The sequence below is a fragment of the Archocentrus centrarchus genome, chromosome 14, assembly GCF_007364275.1.
Source record: "Archocentrus centrarchus isolate MPI-CPG fArcCen1 chromosome 14, fArcCen1, whole genome shotgun sequence".
Lineage (NCBI taxonomy): Eukaryota > Metazoa > Chordata > Actinopteri > Cichliformes > Cichlidae > Archocentrus > Archocentrus centrarchus.
In genome coordinates, this window is record NC_044359.1 from 29,677,954 (window position 1) to 29,704,381 (window position 26,428).

The 26,428-nt window shown below is 39.1% G+C and overlaps 1 protein-coding gene across 1 annotated transcript in view; it reads left to right on the top strand.

The window, feature by feature from the left end:
* The window catches only part of nlgn2b (neuroligin 2b), an 85,364-nt gene that overhangs the window by 41,059 nt on the left and 17,877 nt on the right, over positions 1 to 26,428 (top strand). The window contains exons 3-4 of the mRNA XM_030746380.1: positions 6,051 to 6,104; positions 13,217 to 13,366. Of these exons, the coding sequence (XP_030602240.1) occupies positions 6,051 to 6,104; positions 13,217 to 13,366 (204 nt within the window). The remainder of the gene's footprint in view (positions 1 to 6,050; positions 6,105 to 13,216; positions 13,367 to 26,428) is intronic.

Genomic DNA, 26,428 nt, shown 5'->3' on the forward strand with positions numbered 1-26,428 from the left:
CCTTGTAATCAAAAGCGGTCATGCAGAAGTTGAGCGTGCAACACCCTCAACTTAGTCACTGCAACTATTTGCAGTTTGTCGCAGATTAAAAAAAAAATCATTTATCACAATCAATGTGCAACCACTGATTTTTGCTATGTGTAAGGAGGTTGCCATCATATTTTTACTCTAGTGTGACTGAACCATTAGCTCATCTTCTCATTGCTGTTCCTCACTTTACGGGTTGTACCAGTTAAGAGTTTAAATATGAAAACATGGAATAACCTATATAATGTTTACAGTAGCTCTGCCACTCCCGCTGCCAGGCAAAGATTAACTGTAAGAAGTATCTCATGCAATGATTCACAGAAACTGTCTCCTCAAAGCTGCACTGCCAATATGGTGATTGTTTTATTATGTTATTAATATATATAACAAATACAATACATTGCCAAGCACAACCTTGTTTACTCCACATGGGCTACCTGGGTGTAGTTTTTGCATTAATGATCCAGTGGAGAACGTTTGTGAAGGCAGATGGGCAGGTAAGAGAACACAGGATCAAAGTCTGACTTTAGAGGCAAAGCATATGCTGCTGATGATAGTGAGCAAGGCTAATGATAAAATGTTAAAAAGCCTATGATTAATGGGTGCACCTGAGAGTTGCCTGAGAGTATTCGAGCAAAACACATGTTTATGCATTACAGCTGCTGCAAATATATGAAGTCTAGCCCTAGGATTAGTCTAGAGTGGTGTAAAACATTGTTGTATTTTAATAATGAAACTGGAATTAAAGCTTATATAATACTGATGAAAGCTCCACAGCCCAATAAAAAGATGGTAATGTTAATTTCAAGTGGAAAATATGAGCATTAGTGTAGTATAAAGAGATGATAGTGATTGTCAAGTCATTAAAATTCCTCTTAACACAAAGGAAAATGTGCGTACAAGGACAGAATTAAAGCTTAGAGCTGTGCAAAATGTAAGCTATATACATGTATTTACAGAGAGGATGATTTTAGGCTTTCCTGTGTTATTCCCAAAGGGAAAGGTGTGCAAATGAGTGAGACAGATTTTACATGTAGTCCTGTCTGCTTGTCAGAATCTGTCACTTATTGTCACGGGTCACTACTTACACAAGGCCGATGCCTTCCCCAAGGATATGTTTTGCCTTGTGTGTGAGAGAGAAATAGAGGCGGCAGGAGAGTGATATGCCCCAGGAATCAGATACATTTTTCACATATTACTGCTGTCAGAATCTCTCAAATTGTTTACATGATGTTAAACTGGTGGTTTTGTTGGATGGAACCCTTTTTATGTGTTTGTGACTTTTAAAGTTTTATTGCAATCTGAGATCATGTTTTTTTGGATAAATTCCTTAGGCTTTGCATTCTTAATTATTATTATTTTTTTAATTGTAAAGCTGCAACACAGTCCCCTTGCTGGAGATGTAATTGGTCATTATTTTAATAGCTTCCACATCTGCAAACACAGCATCCATACTGATGCCACGAAACATTTTCCTCTAGATATTTTTGCGCTCATTTAAATTCTGCCAACATTTGTAACATTAATTGTCATGAAATATAGTAGGTTGTCATGTTTCCAAAACAATGTATCGCCATTTCATTGCTGATCACATTACTTCCCCTGTAGGGCCTCCTCTAGGTTTACATTTATGGTTTTGAATAGGATTTCTGGAAATATAGGATTCATTGCCATGAGACTTGCTTGACATTCATGACCCCCTGATGATGAATTGTACTTTTGATTTTTTTTTTTTAGCCATTAATTGGTCCAAATTTTGGCTTACCCAATGTTTTGGTTTAAATTGACATTAAGATCATCATCAACTGTGGTTTTTGTACTACATGTAAATAGCAAATTAATGTAGCAGATATTACGAGACAGACACAACACTCAAAGAACTGAAAATTATGGCAGAATTCAGAGAAGGCAAACATGATTCCTTTCTGGAGTAAAAAAGCCTAATAAATGGTTATTTCTGGTCAAAATCAGCAAAGAAATGTAAGAAATTTTTATCAGCTGTAACTAGTAATTACACTATGCTGCTAAAAGTATTCACTCGTCTGCCACCACGCGCATATGAGCTTCAGTGGCATCCCATTCTTTATCTATAGGGTTTAATATGATGTCGGCCCACCCTTTGCAGCTATGACAGCTTAATTTTTTTTAATAGCTGCCCAAATAAGTGCCTAGAGGCATTTTAAGGAGTTTTAAGATTTACTTGTAAAAGGATATTGGCCTAACTGATCATCTATGTCTGTAGACTCTTAGGGGTGTTTCAGCCAGACTGAGCTTTTTATCTACACTAGTGGGTTTGTTTTCCAAAGTGATGGTCAAGCATGTATAAAGGTTGGATGCCGGGGCTGTATTGTGCTGTGTTTGGCAATGAGGAGTTGCATTCCCACGCACAGCGGATGTAGGTGGGCCAAAATGAATTGGCAGCACAAATTCATAAAGAGCTTTTAGAGTTCAGCATTATGTAGTATCCTCTAGTCATGCACCTTCTGACTGGTATTTTTATTTCATACCCAGAAATACTCTTATTGACTATGCTCTTCATGTAATTCTTTAGACATGAAGAAATTTGCAGCTTTCTATTCTTTCTGCATCCGTTCACCCATCCTGCTCTCTGCTCCCTAAAATCATCCCTATCCCTTCTCCTCTCGACTATCCTCACTCCTCCATCTTTATGCAGATGGCGGTAGAAGGGGTCACTGTTCTGAATGCAGATGAGCTCAGCGCCCTTCCCCAGCAGGCTACTATGTAGCCTGCTACTTCTTCAACTCAAATGAAATTCAAATAACTTCGTAGAGTAATGTAAATAACGCAAATGTTTTCCCAGATTGAATAGTGAGATTTATACTCTCACTTTATCTCTCTTTTACTCTCTACCTCCTTCTCTAGTGTTCCACTCTAACTCTTAGCATTTGGTCAGGTTGTCAGGCAAGAGCACTGTCTCACCGCATTTCCTATTTCCCCAAGACACTCCCCAGCCAAAGGCCTGAGATCCTTCATTTTTATTACCGCTAGAGCAGCCATTTACTGTGCTCTTTATTAAAAACCATATTTCAGAAGGCAGGACAGTGGAGGCAAGGATGGAGCTGGAGGCTGGGGCCACAGTAGAAGAGATAGAGAGCAAAAGGATAGGATCAGTTCAAAGGAACTGGGGGTGTTGAACTGAAGCTGTGTCTGACACCATGTCAAGCAGACAGGCCGCCACAGACATGACAAACTGCAGCTTCATCCCGATTACTGCACTGAGGAAATAGAGAGGGACGGGAGACAGCTTGCGTACTGGCCACTAGCTCACTGAACCGAACAGAAACGCTGTCGACTGAGAGATGGAGCTGCATTAGGTCAAGCAGTATTGGGACAACCCGAGCTAAATGTTGCTGCATAGGCCATAGCATTTCACTGACCAGTGGCCCATTACATCATGTGGCAGTCAGCCTACCGGCAGGCTTCTCCTCTGATGGGAGGCAGATGGGATGGATGTTTTTGACCCAAAAAGTGTGTGTTTTTCCCTTTGGCTAGGTCTACTTAGTATTTCTTCAAACCTCAGTCCAGTTGGTCAAGGCCCAGATACTGCCATGAGCATTTATTTCAGTGCAACTCTTGCTTGCTAAATACAGAAAATCTAACCACATACAAGTTTGGCTACTGTAGCGTTTAGCAGTGATGGAAGATAGCCACAATAATTCCACTACGAATCCAAAAGTGATTCATCCCAATGACTTAAGTGATCCATCGATGTTTCTTGTAGAGCCACTGTGGTGATGACATTTGTAGTTTATAAGAAATGTCTCAACATTTCTTTGATGGATTGTTTTGAAGTTTGGGTTAGATTTGAGTCATTTTGGGGATTCCTTTTTTATTCCAGTACTTATGAATAAACGGCTGCAAAACTAATGGCATTCCCATCAGCTTCATCTACACTGTGCTTTGTGGCGATCAGATAAAGTAAATATGCTTAGGAGATTATATCCACTTATCATCAGAATGTTAGAATTGTCAGTGCTAGCAAGATAAAATGTAGCTTAAACCAACTTAGCCATGTATACACTTTGATTTTGGGATGGTGCAAATGTGGCTCCATAACAGCGGTCCAGCATCTGGCTGTTATCATCACTGTCCTGGAAATAAGCATTAAAGCTGTAGCTTTACATCATACTGCAGCTTCATCCTGATAGCTGTACATCATAGTCCAGGATTCAGTAGGTATTATCAATCATGCAGTTTCCAGACATCAAACTCGATGTGCTACACAAGTTCATTAGAACCAGTACATGTGACTCGCAATGAACTTGTAAGATGTCGGGAATCTCAGTGTGTAGGAGCTATTACAGAACTGCTAGCATGGCTGAAGCTTTCACAGTGAGCTTTGAGTAATTGTGATAAGCCTATAAAAAGATTATTTGATAGTGAAAAGAATACTAAACAGTACAAGATACATATACTGTGTTTTTTCATCTTTAACAGACTTACTGTGGATAACTTTGGGCAATGACTGTTCCATGGCAAAGTGTAACGATGCTGCTTAGTCCTCACATAAAGTTTAAGTCTTCATTAGACATTAGGAATTTGAACTGAAATCTGAGTAGTCCCCCATTAAATGGGGAAGGTGTGGTTTTAGAGTGGTGATAAGTAGTGTTGAAGTGCTGACAAGACAGAGGAGTAATGTGGCTTTCTATCCATTACTGGTCTGCCTACCTGTCTGCTCTGTAGTCCAGGACCAACGACTATACAATCTCCTGCTATGGCACTAAGTGCTCTCTGGATCAGACGCCCGATGATGGTGCTCACAGGATGCGGCAAATCCATTCAGCATTGATCCTGTCCCATTTAGATGGAAGATAAACATTTTATACCAGGAAACCATATTCATACACATAGAGATGGTAAAATGTAGCATTATAATGGTGGAGTGCTGAGTGTCTCCATTGTTAAGATGAGAAGTACTGTGAAAGGGGTATATGCCATCACTTCACAAGGAGGTTTTCAGCAAAAAGGTAGAAACAGGCACCTCAGCAGCACACAAGCAGAGTGATAACCCTCTTGGCAACCCCATATAGAGTAAATTTTAAAGACTGCAATGGTCTTCAACTGGAGAGGGAAATTTGCTGCTGGGTGTGTACAAGGACAACAGCAAGAGCTGATAAGGAAACGGTGGGCGTAAATGTGTGTGGGGCTGCAGGTGTGTGAGTGTATTTCGTGACTTTCTCGAAAACAAGTAGACATCGGCCGAGAAGGACTCAAAACACAGCATTAAGTGTTTGCTGATGGAAAGCTCCGCTGACGGAAGCCAAGAAAAAACAAATTAATGGGATCCTTATCAGTTAAGACTTACAGGGGTTGACACGCCAGGGCGTTGGCTGGTCACGGTGATAAATGCTTGTTATTGGCTCTGCCCTATAGTGCATTTAACTGGTGTCACCATTAAAGCTTAATGTAGAGCTCCTCTTTGACCTTGATGAGGCCAATCCTGTCACAAACCCTTGCAGGTGGTGTAAACGTCAAAAAAAAGGCTCCCTCTTGGCTAATTAGGTAGGAAAGACTTACAAGTCATGTTTCAGGCTGGTGTTTCTAATATGTATGCAGTCACATTTATTCAGGAGTGAACATGGGCACCTTATGTCTTGCGTTTTGACAGAGGACTGCAAGAGCATCCTGAGCTGGAGCAGGACACACAGTATCTTGGCATTCCTTTGCTTTTTCTGACCGAAAAGAGTGATGGCTTGATTCTGTTTATTGATTTTTCTTTACAAAGCAGCAGTGTGTCAAGACTGATTGGGAGAAGGGTTGAGGAGAAGTGGCCTCTGGGGTCATTTACGAGGCAGTCCGTGACTAGATCCTAAGCAGATGAAACAGATGAGTTTTAGGGGGTTATCTTTTAAAGGAAACGGTGTGTAATCCTTGTACGCAGTCACTGAAGTGACCCACTGAAGTCCTTTCTTGTTTTTTTTTTTCTGTTTTGTTTTTTGTGCAAATGCAACCTTTTTGAATTTTGTCTTTTGTCTCTCCTCCCTCCTTTTTCTGAACCTCAGGTCCGCTCACAAAAAAACACGATGAGTCTTCAATGAACAGACCCAGGGATGAAGGTATTTTAACTGCATGTTTTTTCCCCCTCATGCTCTATTTTTCAAAGCCCGTGGGGGCTGTGGTGTTCTTATCTGTATTAATAATCATCTGAGCGTCATCACTCTATGTGCACATTACATTGTCCTGTGTTAACTGCCTTTATTAGCACACAAATCTGTCACTCCTTCTCGCAGGCACGCATTTAGCCAAATGAAAGCTACACACAAAGTAGTTGCTTTTTATTCCGCCCTTGTCACAAATGCTGCTTTTTGCGTGCTTGCACGGGGAGCTAATTAACTTTCCTTGCTTGGTTGTTGTGTGGTTGATTAACCACACTCTGATGTTCTGGCTGTCCAGTGTGACGCATCATTGAAAATCAATATTCAGTCCTTCTTCACCTGCGCTTTTATTCTTGGACTAAAGTTCTCATGAAACGGTCGGCTAAATTATTGTCCTTCATAATGTTATTGGGCTCTACCCGATCCTTTATTTTTAAAGTAGGAAAAAGTGAAGGACATATTTCTGCCACTGTAGTATATTTTCAAGTTCACTAGAGCCAAAGGGAGATGCTCTCACTGCTCTTTACTGATGCAGCCAAAATCAGTGCAGACAATTAGTGCATGTGTTTTTGTGCAGGGCCCAGACTTACTGTATATTACATAGTATTATGCACACATACAGTGCGCTACATTTCCATTTGTGCATGTGTGTGTCTACTCGAGCACAGCGCATGTGCAGCTCGACGCGTGAGTGCGTGTGCTCCAGTTTGTGACAGTGTCTGTTTGTGTGTTTTGTATTTGAGGCTCTGCGTTATTTCGGTATTGAATTCTCTCTTCCTTGCATTTCTAATTGCTGTGGTTTAAAAAGGGACAGATGTAGCTAATCCAATTGTGTGGTTTCTTAACGGTGAAAACAGAAGGAAGGATTCATGCAGGATTGTAAAGGAGAGGAGCAGAATGATTGAATAGAGATGAAAGAAAAGGAAAAGCTGAGCACCGCGAGAGCACTGGCGAGGGCAATGAAGGGGGAGAGGAGGGAAAAAAACAGTCATAATGAAGACAAGTGCATTATGAAATGACATTTATAGAGCTTTGAAAGTGAGAGATGTGGAGAAGGAGAGAGTGAGAGGGTGGATGAGTAGGAGACTGGTAGAGCTTGACATTTATGCCAACACCTGATGGATCTTGACAGGATCAGGAGGGCCAGGGCACGGCTGAATTCTTCACTTAATTGTTTAGGTATGGATTGGACACAGTTTCTTAAACATTGTTGTAAAACAGTAGTATTAGCATTTTATTGTTGGAAAGTTTTTTTGTTTGAAAGTGTAGAGTCCTGGGTGTGGGTTCGGGTGCGAAAATTGTTCAAGTGCTGAGGCAGGCTAAAAACTTTTACACCCAAATCAATGAAGATTTCCATAAGGGAATGAATGAGAGAGGACCGGAGGAATGGAAAAATGGAAAGTGGGCAGTATCTGTTGGAAACAGTAAGACATTAATGTGAGAATGCCTGTGCAGGACGGAGGTGGATATTGAGTAGGACAGTATCAGGTTAGGTGGAAATAAGAGAAGCGAATAATGTGCCAGTGTTATGGAGGGAAGGAAGGAAAGACAGTGAGCTCCTTCTTGGCCTTACAGGCTTGAATTTGGACTGAGTGGATCACCCGGCATCATCTAATCATTTTTGCATTTGTGTTAAGCTCCTTTCAATTGTTCTAAAGTGTCCCTCACTTAAGCACATTAAATTATTCCAACTTTGTAAAATTTAAATATTATGAGACAAAATCACTAGAGAATACATAGGCTAAGCACTTGTATGCCTGTATTCCCACCTGCATCATGCAAATGTACATTTTTAATAATGCAGTATAAACTATGAAAATGTTCTTTTTAACCTGATGGTAGTCTAAAGTTGCCAAATGTTGTCAGAATTAAAGATACCACTTATAAGATAAGATAAGATAAGATAAGATAAGATAGTGTTTATTTGTCACATGCACAGTTATACACAGTACAATGCACAGTGAAATGTATTTTGTACCTGCAACCATATATACACACACATATAAATAAGAAGAATAAAAAATAAAAATAAGTAATTCACACTATACACTATACTCTATATACTATACATTATACACACTTTTACATGGAATTATAGATTATAATATTTACATTGTGCAATAATAGTCCAGTTAGGGCTCAGAGTTGAGCAGACGGATGGCTTGTGGGTAAAAACTCTTCTTCAACCTTTCAGTATTACCATAACTTTAATTATCTACCCTTTTCATGAGCTTTGTATCTTTTATCCAAAATTAATTATTTTTTCTTGCATATTGGCTTTATTTGGATAGCAGATATTTTCTTCGTTATTATTAGACTTATAAGGACATATTGCCTTTGCTCTGTCTCCGTATGCCAGCTAAGGAGAATTACAAAAAAATGGTTATGCAGTCATGTGAAAAAGAAGATTTTCACCTTTGGCAGCAATAACTTGACATAATCATTTTCTGTATGACTTTATCATTTTTTTAACATAATTTTGGAGGAATTTTGGGACACAGCGTTGCTTCAGTTCTTTGAGACCTTAAGCTCTTAAGGTAGCCACAGCATTTCAGGTGGGTTGAGGTCCGGCCATTGTACACCTTAATTCTTTTTTTTTTTCAGTGTTGCTACTGTGCTTGGAATCCTTCTCCTAATGCTTGACACAATTTTGGCCACACTTCAGCTGTTGGACAGATGGCTTCACATCTCACTCTAGAAAACTTTAGTATACATAAGAGCTCATGGTCGACTCAAAAACTGCAAGTTGCCCATGTCTGGTGGCTGCAGAACAAGCCCAAATCATCACCCTTCCACCACCATGCTTGACAGTTAGTACGAGGTGTTTGTGCTGCTACGCTGTGTTTGGTTTTCTCCAAATGTGGGCGTTATGGCACTGACATTGTTCCAGATGTCTCGAGGTTTGTTTAGAAGCCATGATGCTATATTCTTTGTAGAGAGGAGGCTTTCTCCTGGCAACCATTCTAAACAAGCCATATATGACTATTTTTCTGATTGTGTTGCCATAAACTTATATTTAACATGCTAACTGAGGCCTGTAGACTCTGAAAAATAGCTCTTGGATTTTTTTTGCAGTTTCTCTGAGTATTGCGCGGTCTGGCCTTGGGGTGAATTTGGTGGGATGTCCACTCCTGGGAAGACTATGGCATTGAGTTAACACACTAGAATGCTTCAGACCAGCAAACTGCAAAAACCTCTGCTTTTGTAGAGGTGCTCACACTTGCTGATTATCAAATAATCAAATGCATTTGTTTAGCAGCCCCTGGTAGAAGAAGAAACAGCCTTTATTGTCCCGCAAAGGGGAAATTCAGGTATAACAGCAGCAAAATGTAAAAACACAACAAGACAAGATTAACAATAATAATAATAATATATACTGTACAGGAATATAACTACAGGAAATAATATACTATTGCTATACAATATGTACATACTATTGGTTCTATTTTTGTTGGGAGCAGTGATGGTTATACATTCTTACAGCTGCTGGGAGCTAATTCCTATAAAAAAGCAAATGAAAATTCCAATGGGAAAATATTTTTTCTTGGTAAGATGAGTTGGACACAAGCTAAATATAAAATTGGGTTTGATATTAAAGATGTCATCTGTGACACAAGTGGAAACAAAAGAATCTGTCCTCAAAAAAAAATGTTATATAGCACTTGAGATACACATTATGCTTCGTACATAGGGAGAAAAATAGAACTTTTACAAAGTTTAATGACAGAAGTTGAAGGACAGTCCAACTTTTTTCAGTCTGTTTCTAAGTGTTAGCGGTTACAACTTCTTATGGAAAGAAGATCGTCAATCCGTTTTAAGTCTGATAAATGGCCTGAATTGATGTAGCTCAAGTTAGTGTCTGTTGTGGCATGAGAAAGAACCAGACCTCCATTATTTCCATTTCACCTCCGTTCGAGGCTAAATTAGCTTCTACTATCACAGAGTTATAGTAGAGCAGTTAATGAAGGTGACATCTTCTGTTTCCTTACATAGACTGTATAAATGAACATAGCTACCATGGCGTCACCCACTGGGTTCGGGCACCATTTATCAAAGCCTTAGCATTAGGGTTTTGACCGTCACCATCATGTTGGTGTTTTAGAGACAGCAGTTACCATGTGTGGACAAGAGGGTGGCGCTAATGCTAGCGATGCAGGGGCACACATGCCTGCTAATCCAGTTCAGGATCAGTGCTAAGAAACAGTGCTATTCTAGAATTTCACTGACCAAAACTAAAGTACAAATTTCTTAGATGGGTTGCATCACATTGCATTATTACATTAAAAATGACAACAAAAACAAAAGAAGGACCAATACCAGAAACATGTCAAAGAGATACAGTTCAGTGACTCATTAGCAGCATCTACAGGCCCGTGTTGGCACACCTGTCAATTAAATCATCCATGGACTCTAACTTAAAGCCTTACTATTATAACTCCAGACTGAGTTATGAAAATATTCACCCACCTTTGAGTTATGAATTTGCCTCCGTAGAGACCCAAAATATTTTTCCTACCAGGCTGTAAATGTGTTTCTTTATGCCAGTGTTTCTCAAACTGTGGGGGTCATGACAGGTGGGGCACAAATGATCTGGGAGAAAAGTCATGCAGAACAAATGTTGAACATCCGATTAAATCTCACGGTGGAACAAGGAAATAACGTTAGCATGTGCGTTAGTATAGCGACTAGTGAAATTCTACCTCACTTAAAGCGGGTGTTACGTTCCAGGATCACCCGCGATAAGTGAAAATCCGCGAAGTAGGGACGCTATATTTATTTTAATACTTATACATTATTTTAGTAGTTATACACTATTTTAAGTTTTTATAAACCCTCCCCACACACTTACACACCAAATATATACATTACTGTACAACACATACTACGCATGTGAAGAAGGAGTACCGCAAACACCCGCAAAACAGTGAAAATACAGCAATAAATATTTTACACTAATATTGATTGAAAACTCGTGAAACAGCGAGTCCGCGAAAAAAGGAAACGCGAAGTAGCGAGGGATTACTGTACAGAGAGCCATCATGCTGTTTTTTGTTGTTTTTTTTTTTTTTGGGGGGGGGGGGGGGGGGGGGCACCACCCCGCCACCACCCCCTCCCGCTCTCTCGCTTTGTGTGGGGCATGAAAAGATTTCATCTAGCAAAGTGGGGCACGATGAAAAAAGTTTGCGAACCATTGCTTTATACTGTTCAGTACTGTTCAGGACTGACTCACTTTTGGAGCAAGCCTCTAGTGGCCAAGTGAAAAACTGCAGTTTCTGGCATTTAATTTTTCTGCCCTTGTGGTTCCCGCTTGATCCCACTGTGGGTCTGAAAGCCTTATGTCAAGAATGGTAAATACCCTAACATTGGTGGCGTATGAGAACACAGCTCAAAATTTAACACGGCTAATTGGGCGTTTAAAATCTAGATACATATCACTGCTCGTATTCTCTGTTTGAGGTATGGTGTCGCTCTGAGTGCTGCTCATGACGCCTGCTGAAACGTCACTCCTTTATACCGTCCTGGTGATGCCAAGATAATTGAACTTGTTTACGTATCTTCTGGGAAATCAGCCAAGCTTTCTGAATACACCAGAGAAGAAGAGAGGGAAAAAGAGCAGCACATGAGAGTGTGCAACTCAAAGTTTTTATTTTAAGCCAGCCTGCTTGTGTCGTACATGCAATCTATAAAACACGTCTGCATGTTTGAAGCCATGTGTGCCATTTTACCAGGTTCCCTTGTCTGTGTGTGTGTGTGTGTGTGTGTGTGTGTGTGTGTGTGTGTGTGTGTGTGTGTGTGTGTGTGTGTGTGTGTGTGTGAGAGTTTGCATACACGACTGTGAGTGACACACCCAAGTGCATGTGTAACCTGAGATTCAGGTGGTGATGCAGGCGGGTGTGCAAATACGTGAGTGGAATTTGTTACCACGGCAACAGGCATTCAGTGAGTCGGTGCGATGGAATGGCTGGTGCAGTTCTATTAGCGAGAAGCAGTTTCCATAGCGACTCAACATCGCAGCTGCCTATGCAAGAGTTTGTGTGTGTATGTGTGTCTGTGTGAATACGGTGTGAATCCTGTGTGAATCTTCATCAGTGTACCTCACTGTGTATGACATTTCATATTTTTCATCTATGCCATCATATCTTATTTCATTTTTTTATTTTTTTTGGGTGTGATGCTCCCGTGCATTTCTCTACCCCCGTCAGTTCACTCATGCTGCCCTATTTTCATCTCCGTCCTCTCTCTTTCTTGCCCCCCCCCCCCCACCTCCTTTATCTCTCTTTCTCTCCTCTTATCTCCCGGTCTCCTCCATCTCTGAGTGCTGAAGCTCATCAGGGTAAACAGATGCTGTGGCTGTTATTTATGTTTCCACTTGGTCTGGCTTTCATACAAATTATCTACAGGCCCTGCACAGTGCAGACGCTCAGCCTAACTGGGCTGCACTGGCAGCTCTCTTAGCCTCATCCACACTCAGACGCTCAGGCCGTACCACAGACGAAGGGGTGGGGGTGGGTGGGGGGGTGCACAGGCTGACAGAGTGAACCATAGCAACACACTGATGGACACAAAGACACCAATAACAGTGAGGGCATCAGAACTGCCTGCACCATTTGCTCCAAACATGGAGGGGAATAACAGTTCGGGAAGGTACCATCGCTGCTCAGGCCAGGGGAAACAGACATCACAGAATAAAACATAGGAGATAAACGCAATGAGACAAACACAAGATACTTATTCCCAGATACAAATGTTTCAGCCTTTGTATTTTCACCTTCTTACTGCTTACTGTCACAAGGCAGAGGTAAAATATGTGTTCTTTGTTCACTAGTAACAAGGACAAGTACCCTTATCCTTGTTACTAGTCCAGAATTTTAGACACCAAGATTATTGCTTTTTATGGGCCTGTCAATTTTGGAGATGTTAATTCAGGAGAAAATTCCAAACAATACTCAAGGACTTAAGGAGTTGAACTAATATATGTTGACTGCCTGTTGCCCATGGATACACAAGCTGAATATGAACTCTTTTGTTAAACTTAAAACTAACAAACACCTGCATTGATCTGTGCTACGCAGATATTCGGGATCGTCGTAAGAAGCCCGTGATGCTCTTCATCCACGGAGGCTCCTACATGGAGGGCTCAGGGAACATGTTTGATGGTAGCGTCCTTGCTGCCTACGGAAATGTCATCGTGGTCACTATGAACTATCGGCTTGGCGTGCTCGGTAAGTTTGGCACCTATTTGATGCAACCGTTTATAGGCTTTGTTTTGCTGTGCATCGTCTCAACTTGACCAGTCCCTGTGTGCCCCATAGTCGATGTTAAAATTCACATGCGTGAAAATACCGCTCTAAAAGACAATATTTTTCATCTCCCCTTCAGATCAGTAAAATATTTTTTGTCTCTTTTGTCTTGTCTCTTTAGACACTTTGTTACCAGCAGCCTCTCATAAAAACACACAATTTGTTCCTAATTTTTATTTTTTTGTTAAACATATGAAAAATGCCAAAGATAACAAAATCTGACAGGCATAAAATAGTAGTTTTGCCCCAGCAAAGGTCTTATCGAGTGATGAATCTAAATTTGAAATATTTGGTTCAAATCATAATCAGTATGTACAGAGGAGGTCAGGGGAGAGGCACAATAGTGAGTGTCTGCAGCCATCTGTAAAACAAAGTGGAGGCTCCGTCATGGTTTAGGGCTATATTACAACCAGTGGTGTTGGGGATCTTGTCCAAAGTGATACCACTGGCAATGGCTTCATGTTCCGTGGCTTCATTTTACAGCATGATAATGATCCCGAACACACCTCCAATACAGTAAAAGCATACCTGGATAGAAGAATACCCATTCAGTCATGGATTGGTCTCCCCAGAGCCTGCACCTCAATATTACTGAAGCAGTGTGGGATCATCTCGACAGAGAACAGAACAAAAGGCAGCCAACATCCAAAGAAGAGCTTTGAATGTCCTTCAAGAAGCCTGGAGAACTATTCCTGAAGACTACTGAAAGAAATGACAAGAAAGCTGCCTCAGAGAGTTCAGGCTGTGCTGAAGAATAAAGGTGGTCACACCAAATATTGACTGTCAAGCTCATTAGAATTGCGCAAACCCTGTTTTAGCCTTATATACTGTATTTCCTTTTATGTTTGCACATGTTTCAATAATCAAAAAATGAGGTGTGGCTCAAGACTTTTGCACAGTACTGTAAATCACTGAAGAAAAAGGCATAAACATGAAAATCAGAACTCCTTCTACTGTAGCCCTGTGTGTGCCAAAGAAGTTCTTATATGGTTTTACTGAGCTAATAACATGAGGTGTGTGAATATAATTTTATATCAGTAATGTCATATGCTATAAAGATGCCATATGAGTTTCATTTCTTTCTGCTGTCTTGACATGCCACAGCAGAACAGACATGTAAGAGAAACATAATAGTAAGTATCTCAGGGGATCTACAGTGTCCTAAAAAAGGCTGTCTTTATGATTTATTCTATTTTTTCCATAATTTAGTTTTTTCTGATGACACATAAATATAAAAAAAATATGAATCACATAAAAAGACCAAAAAAAACACACAGTACATATGTTTTATTCTTATTTAATGAAGCAAACCTCTTTTGACTGAGCTGCTGCTTAAGGTGTAGATTACTTTTAAGCACAAATTAAAACTAAAACAAAGCTATTATTGGTCCTGTAACTTTTTTATATATAATAGAAACCATTAGTACTTATTTTGCAGACAAATTAGTACACAGGGTAAAAATGTCAGTCAAATAAGTCGTGTTTGGTTACGCTTGCAAGTTCTGGAGCTTTTAAGATTCTCTGAGCCATCTGTTCTTGTGTAGGAGGTACTCGTTAATCTACGGCCATTTTTAAGAGCGACTCTTAAGATTAGGAAGGTTCATAAGATTAAATTGATGTTTTGCCTTGAATAGCAACTTAATGCTCCATTTATGCACGACTGTGCCCTCGCTGCAATTTGAAAAATGTAATCAAATTCAGACCCCAGAACTAATTAATAAAAGTGCAGTTACAAATTAACAAATTTATTAGTTGAGGTGTGGTGTTGTGTGCTTTTCCAAAGACTTTTGAGGTTCTGTAGAGGAAAGAGATCCTGGAGTTTCTTTATCCAGAAGAAAAAAGGAGGGGGGATCAGTAGATAATCTCAAAAAAGTTAAATAGCATTTGCTAACTCAGAGGTGCAAATTAAATCAGGGGAAATCAGAAGCATAGTTTTAGTCTGTTAGCACTAGTTATAGACACCAAACACCGTCTCCTCCCCTCATATGCCTCACCGGCACTGCTAAATTTGGGACCTTAAGCTACCCAAACATCAAAGCTTAGTTTGAACTATCGTTAATGATAGAGTTAGCAAAGCAGTGCCTAACCTATGGCTACTGTCTCTTTGTCAAAACACTTCTACATAAAATACAGTTTAAAACAGCTCACTGCAAACATAGCCACAGTTTTTGACAAAGAAAAAGCTCATGCAGCAGAAGAGCAACGTATGTAATCTACTCTTATAGACTGTCCTAAACTATAGTGTATCACTGATCTTTCATCCCTGAACAGTCATATTGTGTTTTCTGACTCTCGAAACGTTCTGGCTAATCTTGTTGTGATTTTGGCCACTATAGTTGCTCACATCACACTAGCTACTCCGTGGAACGGTGCAGGGACTTCACATTAAAGCAAAAACAGGTGTATTTTCTGTTTTTCTCCCAGCCCGACTTTTCCTTTTAGAGTAATTCATTAATTCTTGTATTTGCATGCCTTTCTGTAAAGATGACAGCCAGGCTGAGACTCTCTGTACTTCAAAGACACAAACAACAACTTAGCGCCTTTGGTGTAACATTCAGCCACGGAAAACAGAACTGTGTCTGTTGCTGTCATTGTATTTTTGTATCAGAGGGGTATTCTGTTTGTTCATTTTGATAGAGCCTATGAGCCAGTGAGTGTGGGCTGAGCTGTGTGCATGTGTATGCCTAGCCCTTTTGCTGCTGGATATCAGTGGAGTCAAGTATTTACATTTGGCGTCATCTTTTGGAGGTGTTTGCACACAGACTCTCTGTGTCAGTCATTGTGGCTGCCAGGTTGGGTAATCAGATCTTGTTTATTGCATCACGCCTGTTTCAACATATCAGAATAATGATAAACAGAGAAATGGGAGTAGTTTAGGACGGAGTCCAAGAATTGCTGCAAGTATTAACAGAGGGTAACATGAGCCACACTGTTATTGACAATGCCAGTGGAGAGGCAGAGGGACAAGGACAAACTGAGAGTTAGTGAAATTAGGACTTGGGCATGCTGCTTTATCTGGCTTCATTTCACCTTTCTGTGTGTTCTTCCTCACAGTTGCCTGACAAATCACGACCATTAACAAGCTGAGACGGAGTTCACGATTTGGAATTGATATTGTTGCATAAGATTACACGCCAATCCAAATGCTCTTCAGTGGCATCCTCGTTTGATTTCCTTCGACCTTGTCTCTGGACCATAAAGGTGGCCGATTTACACTAACATTGTTGCTGTGATCCATGTTAGAGATGTCTGAAGTGCACTCATGCATTACAGTATACTGTATGTTTATAACCCCTAAACCTCCACCCACAATTGTTAAAGTACATACAAGATACACATAGAGAGAGGTGGAGATAGATCCTGCTGAGTGATTATGACGCAGTGTCCTCGATTCCTTTAACATTGTTGAAAATTTTGGTATGTGGGCGAATGTGTGCTCTCTCACTCTGACTCTCAGATATGCTTTAAATGGGTTACTGTACTAAGGCGATTATCCGTGTGTGTGTGTGTATGTGCGTGTGTGTGTTTTTGTATGTTTTGCGTCGCACGAGCATGTGTACATTTTTGCCTGTGTGCACACCAAGTCCTTCTTTTGCATGTGATAGTGTGTGTGTGTGTGTGTGTGTGTGGGCAATTGGTTGCGTGCCATGCGTAAAATATATATGTATGAATTATGCACTATCCATCTGCAATTTTAATAGCACTCCTCGCTGACACTGTGCATTTGAGTCATAGTAAGAAACAGAGATATTTCGTATTTTAATAGTTTTACATTCTTATCTTAAGTATTATCCTGTACTTACACTCACAGGAGCTTACACATGCCAACCTCATTTCATACAATGCCTGTGCCTTTAAAAGAGTGTTAGGGAGTCAGGAATATGGGAAGGAGAGAGTGCAGGAAGCAGAGACAGATGAGCGAGGGAGAATCATGGAGAGACAGTGAGGGAAAAGGAAACAGAAGGGGGGAGATGGGAGCAGTCTAAAAATAAACCTTCAGAAATGCTTTTTTAAATCTGCAGTGATGCAAAGTATTCATTCGAATAAGCCCTCCTGCATTGTGACCGCGACAGCCTTGCACGACTTAATGGTTTGATTACAGTACAACACGTGCACGTGTCACTTTTCGGCAAATTATGTACTAAATGGAATTGTATGAAAAAGGATGAAAAGGATAAGCAGAAGAAAATGGATGGATAGAATTTATCTTATTGTTGTGGTGTAATAAAATGGGTGAATGAGAAGAAAATGTCTGCAGCACACAGCCCGGTTCAGAGGTTCAGTGACAGTTGTGATTTGAGATCGCGGCTCAGCTCACCTTCTCCTACCTTCCTCCTGCTCCAGGCCCAGAGAGCCTTCTGATTTGTGTTGCATAGCCATCTGTTTAGACTAATTAACTAATTAACTAATTAATGAACTCTGGGGAAAGGCCCACCATCGTGGGCTCTGAAAGTGAGAACATTTTTCACCGCAGGAAGAGAGATGAAATGTTTCTTCTGGAAACATTTCTCTGCACTTTCTTCCCACTTTCAGCTTTTTACTTGCAAGTAACCTATTTAGGAGTAAATGCCACTATGTTTACATCCTGTACACAGAATAAAAGAAGCTGCATGTATATGATTTAAAAGTTGCTTATGGACAAGTTCAAAACAAGGTAATTTTGGTGTAAATCTTTTGAAAATTTTAAAAAAAACCTCACAGTTTTGATCATGTAATGTATTCATGTCCATTTGGGAACGGCTTAACATATTATTAGGAATGTAACAATCCCAGAAATGTAGTAGTCTGTACCAGTACCTGTAGAATTACATTCTGGATCCCTAACTTGATGATACCAAATTAAAAAACAAAAAAAAAAACTTATCCTATGTACTTAAACATAAACTCCTTTATTTGATAATAGGTTTAAATCCCTGACATGATATGATAAAATGTTATATTATATTTGACATATTTTGTTGGCAACAGAAAGACAGAAATGTTAGGACGGTTGCTGAGTAGCATGCTAATGTTACTATTGTATGAGTTATAACGCTAGTTACGTTAGCTTAAGCCTTTGTGTAACGTTAGCCATTACAAATGTTTTAGTCGATGAAACAGTTGATTTTACAACAGCAATGCTAGCTTCCCACCCAAAAATGGTAACATTTATTTCAGGATAACAACACAAGGTACTTCCAGGCCTGGCTCTTACTGCCTTTTTTATCAGCAAGTCAGATGATGCTATCGCGGCAGCTGCACTAGTGACCATCTTCTGTGTGTAGTTTTTGCTGTGCCACACATAGTTTTTCCTTTTCTTGTGCACTGCCTCCTTCTTTGTCTTCCTACTTTGTCTTCTTCAACATATCAGAATAGGCGAGAACACTTGTAGGGGTATACTCCCCTGTCACTTCTGGAAAAATTGTAGCCTAGCTACATACACTGCCTATGGTGACTAAAGCAGTTAAAGAAAAAAGTAAAGTCGTATTTTCAGAATTTTGGTATCGAATGGTATTGTAAGTGCTGGTTCTGATGACAGTTGATACAGTTAATACAATGAATGTATGGCCATAAAACTTCATATTTATTACCAGCATTCATTCACCAAGCAACACTGACATGCACAAAATTAAACTTCTTTATATGTTAGCAGACAGTTGCTATTTGATATAGTTAGCAGACAAATTTTAAAATATTGGCATTCATTTAGAGTTCGGTTTCTGGCCAACTGGTGCATGCAAGGCATTTCACTTTATACTTCTGTCTCTTCTTATTGCTAGAAAATATATGCTAATAAATGGCTGTGCTATGTTTACTAGCTAGTTGGTAACTTTACTTATTTTCCATCTAGAAATACATTGAGAATATAGAGAAAGTGATCCCAACATTTTTTTTAAACAGCTGCTTGCAGGAAACATATGGTTGGAGCAGTAAAGTTCAACCAGTATTTGAAAGTTGAAGGCTGTAAAGGCAAACCAAGAAGCTAAAAACACTACATGGCTCTGAAGATCTGATGGTATGTAGTATATGGTGATAATTCATGTCCTCCTTCAGTCCCTTCCAAACTAGAGATACTTGTTTATTCCATTGCAAAACAATTATATTGATCAGCAAACCTTTAAAGTTACAGTTCATTAGCTTATTGATGGTTTGTCTAAGAAAAGCTTACTTGTTAAATATTAACTTGTAACAGAACATGTAGTTTATACTTTATACTAAGTTGACTTGAACCTACTTACAGTACCACTTACTTACAGTAGCATTGTGTCAAATAAGGAAACATGTTACAGTTTAAGCCAGCAGACTTTAGTAATGTTTTCATCTCTTACAGATGTGTCTTGCATGTACACTTTATACTTAAAATTACAAAATGCAGACAAAATGTCTTCATTTTTACATTCTGTATTATGCTCAGTTGGGTTGTTCATTAATTAGAGACTGGTCAATTAAAAATGATGTATTCAAAACTAATGTGTTCATGTACTCTGTTTGTGACACACTAATAAGCACCAATTTATCTTTTACTTAATATGTATAATTTTACAATCCTGTGCACACAGGAACATTTTTAGTACAAGTCAAGTCAAACAGTGTCAATTCATCCATAAATACCGCTTAGCTCAGTCAGCCTTCGGAATCACTTTACATTGTGTCGCCCGTTGTTCTCAAACACATCCTTTTAAATATGGCATAAACAGTATTTTTAGCAAGTGCTGTCAATTAACTTCAGCTTGCTGCCTTCTCACAACTCAGCTCGCTCTAAATACAAATAAAACACACCTCCCACTCTTTACATAGAGACAACGTCTTCTCACAACCCTCATTTTCTTTTTTTGCCTGGTGATGGTGCATTCACTGTTTGTGAGTAGATTCAGCTATAAAATGCTGCGTCTACAAACTATATAGTTCAATATTTGACAGGATTTGCAGTTGTGTGTTTAATGCTTTTCCTGCTATGTGAACATTATTTATAATTGTGCATGAGGTTCTTGACACATGAAACAGTAGCCAAAGACAGTTTTCATTAAACCCTAAGGACTTATAGGCATATTGACTGATACACAGCTGCACCGATCAAATATAAGAAGGATAATTTATGCAGTTACCCTTGCTTGATGCTCGACAACCTACATACCACATAAGGTGTCAAAATTGACCTCAAATTGTCCATGTCTGAAGTATGCCTAAATATCAGTTGGTTATGATTGATTATGAGGCATAATGTTGTACCATCCAAAGCAGGCCTACCAGAAGCTACACATGCTGTTGTGAAAAGATAGTATGTGCTCCCATAGAAACCACAAGTCTGTATGATATCAGTTTTGTTTTAACAGTTGTTTTATTGGCGATATCATCGGAAAAGAACTAAGCTACCCACAATCCAGCAACTTGGTGGAGGTTGCCCTCATCATGGATGTTTATATCCACAAACATGGTGAATGTGACATTTTAGAAACTGCAAGAGAGGCAATTGAGGACAGTAACAAAACACTATACCATACATACATACTACAAAATATATTCAAACCTATTGTTGTACAATGTTATGATAATGAAAACGATTAAATCAGAGAATGATGGATGTTGTTCGCTGTGTAATCTGGGATTTCAAAGCACCTGCAGTGCATTATGGGGTGAGTACTTCTTTCACACTTAAAAGTAATTATGACATCGTCAATTTAACATGACGTAACACCAGGACACAGCCTCAGTCAGTTTCTGTTTCAACTTCCGTCGAAAGTACTGACTTCAAACTACATACCAGTTTTTAAATTGTGTTGATAGAACAAGTAAAACCAGAGTTATGATCAGTAATTTACGCCACGTCCTCACGTGTGATGCGTGTTTGGTGCAGGAAGAAACAGTAACGGTTTTTGCAAGCAAAAAAAAAAAAAGAAAAATGCATGCATCAATGGTGGAAAAATGCATCACACCATCCAATCAAAAACTTTATGGCAACGTGGGGCATTTGGTTGCTGAGGAATAGATGAAAGTTATGAGAGTGACGGGAGACAGCAAAATTGATAGCAAGATTTGAAATTTGAGAGATTTTAGCATGTTTGGAGTGTATAGTTAGTGTGTAGTGTTGTGTGTTTAGTGTGTTGTGTAGTCACAGACAAGACAGATGCGAGCTAAAAAGCCGCCAAAGGCAGACTCTAATGTAAACGCTGTCTCCAGGTGTACAACAGGACAAGTGACTCACCTGAAAGTGTCAGGCCTTCTGTGGTGGACAGGAACTGTTTTTTGGAGTGGCACAAATCATTTGTTTGGCATCTTATTGTGACGCCTGATTGTTCTGTAAACAGTTGTACAAAAACGCCTGAGGCATTGCCTACATTTTAATGTAAATAACTATATAACTTTGGTGTTTGCTAAATTTGTACGTAAGTTTTTGAAAATTATAACTTAAATTCATATTTTAAGCTATAAATGTAGTTCATTAAATATGATTATGGTTTTTCACAGTAAAAAATGAGACTTTCTTCCACTCAGAATTATTTTTTTTTCTGTGATTTTAGCTCCAATGTGTTAATACAGTATGTCAAAATGATAAAATAACTGTATATTCACATGTGTGTTTGTGCTGAAAAAAACGTACCAAACAAGTCAAGTTAAACAGTTTTTAAGGAAAATATAAAGGTAACATCAGAAGTAGTCAAAAGTGGCCAATTATACCCTCAACTCCACATAGAGCAAAATTTTAAAAAGTCACATCACCCTCAAAACCTGTCGGATTCATCTGACATTTGGTGCACAGTTGTGGAGGATTGGTGCCAAACCCAATGCCATCTGGATCCAATTCAGATTCTGAATTTGCAGACTACTTCAATTTAACATGGAAAACTCAATTTAACTGATATTTTTGGCCATATCCCAGCAGAAAAATGACACATCATTCTTCATTTGTTGCAAAAAGCATATCACTGTTGTCCATAAACATTTCATCAACGTACGATCCGGATACGCGAATATATGACAACATTTAACTCTATCAGTCCAGTCACTCAATTCCCCTATTATCACCCACCTGACAACTCACGTATTTTCTCATTATAAGAAATAAAGCTTTTACAAAACATGACAATGACCATAAAATAAAAGTTATTTTAGTTCAACTTCTAAAACCTTGGAAAATTGGACAATGTTCAAATCAGCTATAATGTCTGCTAGGGACAGGGTTTGTTGTGCCTGGCACCACTTCTTTTGTTTTTCTTGATTGTTTTTTTTGTTTTTTTGTTTTTTTGATTGAAATCAAATCTTTTTTATGGTCATGATTCACTTCATAGCTGATTGGCTTGATTCAAGGCTTAAAACTCTCTAAAAAAGGATTTTCTGAAACATCAATGGAGAAAATTAAAGGGTAATTAACTTACAGAACTGGAGCCCTTAAAAAAAGTGGGCAATCACTGTTGCACTCTATTTTCAACACCAGTGTATGCAGCAGAAATCTGTAGATCTGTATAACATTATAGATATTCAAGCTGTGTCTTTGCTTACAATTTTTCTTAATTTAAATCGGAGATTTCGAGACTGTGCATCTCTCCTCGCATGGGGGAAGTCAAAGAGCATGAATGGAGGAAAATTTCTTGGCAGTTGAGACATTATGCATATATTTTTATATTCAGACTGACTTGCATAGTCCAAAAAGAAAACTACACTGCTCATGATTTCAGAGCATCATTTTCAATGGGGACATTGGAAAAAGTAACTGGCATACTTTTAATTGTGGCAAAATGCAAACAGGTTAATTTAATTAAATATGGACACTTTACATGACTGCTTGGTTGATGGCAAGATATTTAATTCAATTTCATGAATTTATCCCTATATTATGCCATCATTGGTGTTAGCATTCACTAGCCTCAGCTACACAGTGGCAAAGCCTTAATATGACTGTTAACTAGTAGCGTAGTCAGTGATTAAAGTAAAATATCCGCATTAAAATACCATGATGCATAAATGTACAGTTACATAAATGTTTGCTAATCACTGGGGCACCTGAACTACCATATTAAGAAGTGGATACATGTAACAAGTATGATTAATGCCTCCATATCATTAATTAAAACAGCTTCGTGTCTGTAATATTAGCTCTGTGATTAAAATTATGTCCCCTCTGCTGACGAGGCTCTGTTTCAAGAGTCTTAATTCATTTAATTTGACTTGATTTTTAATTCTAGCAGGCTGCATTTTTTATGAGTGATGAGGCGTTTCTGAAATAGAACTTTGAAAAGCTTTGAAAAGTCTTTGTGTCAGCTGATGTTTGAACCACGGCTTTTCAAATTTGCATGGCAGCCTGGTGTTATTGCACAGCTTGGTGCCATTTGAGTGGACACTTGTGAGTAAAAATTGAATGAGATAAGTAACATAATAAATACAATGCCATCAGAGGCCTATGGGCGGTGTACTGAAATAACATTAGTTCAGCAGGAGGAAGCCCAGTTGCATTATAATTTCATGTCTGGGTAGATTCGACATACAGAATGATGCATAATTGAAACTGACCTGCCGGCTAGTCTTCAAATCAAACCTTTGGTGCCGACAAGAAGACTTAGCAGATTTGTGTTAAAAGAAAAAGAAGGGAAAAAAAAGATAATCCAGGAAGAATGTGCAAGAGGTGAAGTACAACAGCATCTCTTGGAGTCAGAGAATTTTCTATTGTGATTTTCTCCTGTCATATTAATCTATTGTTACATACACACAGCAGATAATCCCAGACTGTGCGGCACAGTATTGAGTGATCCAATCCACTCTATTCCGCTCATCTAAACAGAGTCTCCAGTGTGCAAGAGACGTTCACCATCTGCTAAGGTTTTTTTTTTATTTCCTCTTTTTCTAATAATGCTGCTACCTGTGCTTGATTAATTTTGTGACTCAAATATACAGAAACAAGAATGCTTTGTTTCCTCTTCAATTACCTTTCCCGTGTGTATAAAAAAAGTCAACATCTTTCCTGTGAATGTAGACATCTCTGATCATCTCCTTTGTGACGTCACAGTGAAATTACATAATTCGTCCTTCACTATATTCCCCTCTCCTGTCTGTCAGATCTGACAGTAGCTTTGGGCAATATTTGGTTTAATACCTGTTTCATGTCTTTTTTTTTTTTTCCTTTTTTAATCCTTCACCCTCAACTCCATCCCCCTCCCTCTTCTATTGTTCTTTCTTCTCTAATTCACACAAATATGTTCAGTGACCTACTATAGTTATTCTGTTCATGTCTAAAAGTTACTCTGCTGATGCATGTTCCCGTATCGGTAGTCTGACCGTAGTTTTAGATTTGAAATTTGTGAATAGTGTTTACAAAGATGGTTGGCAACAGAGGATGTTCTGAATGGAGCTGGTCATTAGAGTGAATTACAGTAAATACAATGTACAAAATACCAGTAACATTTTTTTTTTTTATCTTGTCTTAAAATGAACAAGATTCCATCTAATGCATCTCAATACAATATTTCTTCCTGTTGTAGGCACAATATGATATCTATTGGGGATAATAGCTTTTATAATGACTCATCTCTTCGGTGTACATTAGACTAAGTGCTTCTGTGGCGGCATGCGTTATGCTTTCCCGATACGCAGAATAAACTTTTAGAAAGAACTTTTTTGTAACAATGACAGAGATGCCACATTTGAGCAGAGGCCTCAGTTATTGTCCTGCAATTTGTTTTTAAATTTCCCTCCGTAGGTTGCTCACTCCTCCTCTGTTTTGCCTTCATCCATTCATTTCACTGTCTCCAGCCTGTATCTTTAGAGGTTGATGACTCTCCTCACAGTTCCTTGGCTGCTACCTAAAGCAAGTGTTGAATATGCATGAGTTCAGCCTCGTAAACTGCTGTTCTCAGCGCTAAAGTCGGTAGGAAATCCAACTCAGCAGATGGGAGGGGTGTGGGTGGTGGATCAGAAAGAAAACTTACTGAAAGAGAAAGAACGGAGGAAAGGAAACTTGTTTGACTTATCTTCAATAGTGGAAGATAAACCAAATTTTCTGTCTTCAGGTTGTCCTTGCGAAGACAGCGGCACCAGTGCTAGCATGCTAGCTCACACTGCCTGCATGTGCATGCTTTGACTTTTGAGTTCACGTGCACTGTTTGCGTACTTCAATATGGAGGTGCTTGAATGTAGGTATCCAAGTGCCTCTGTGAGTGTCTGTCCATATCATTTTGCCTCAAGTCCTAGACAGTTGCCAGGCAACTGTGGCAGGCAGCTCAGCACTTGGCTGGGCAGCAGACACTTCCACATGCCCATGGTTTTGATAAGCAGCACAGGTCAGCGCTAATATGTTACCAGGTCAGAGCCACATCAGGCTAAGAATCAGTCAATTGCTGGGATGATGCAAGGATAATACAATTACATAGTAGTATGTGAACTATGTCTTGATTACTGGGGTTAATCCTTTCAAAGTAATATTTCTGCTACAGCACTGACATGATTTCTGCTTTTTAATAATCCATCCAACACTAAACACTGCACTGTAGAGGCTGGGAGCAGCTGTGCTTTCTTATTGGTAATCCAGTTATCTCTAGATTACAGTTTAATCATGCTTTAAAAAAATTATTATCACATTACCATTATTTTAGCAGGAAGATTATCGCCGGCTCAAGACTAGGTCACTCTTTGTGGTTGTAGAGTTTATGCTTGTACCGTACTGTGTTGCACTTTCAGCATTAGCTGTAATGATGATAATTTAAGAAAACATGGCTGATTACAGTAGCTTCTAAATATTTGCTTTGAATGTAAAATATCCATGTCACTGCAATTGTGAACAAAATTCAAAAATTTTTTCATGTGGGTTCATTAACTGTGATAAATTTACATTAAGTTATAGTTTTTTTTTAAACTTTCTTCAAATGATAATAAAGACAAAAAAAAATGTGAAACACCAGCTGTCGGCATGGTTGGCATTTACACTTTTTGCCCAAAGCAAATAGTCATATTGAAAAAAAAGACAAAAGTCAGCAAAATAACTGTGCTCTCTGCAATGTGAATCACAATTAAGCCGGG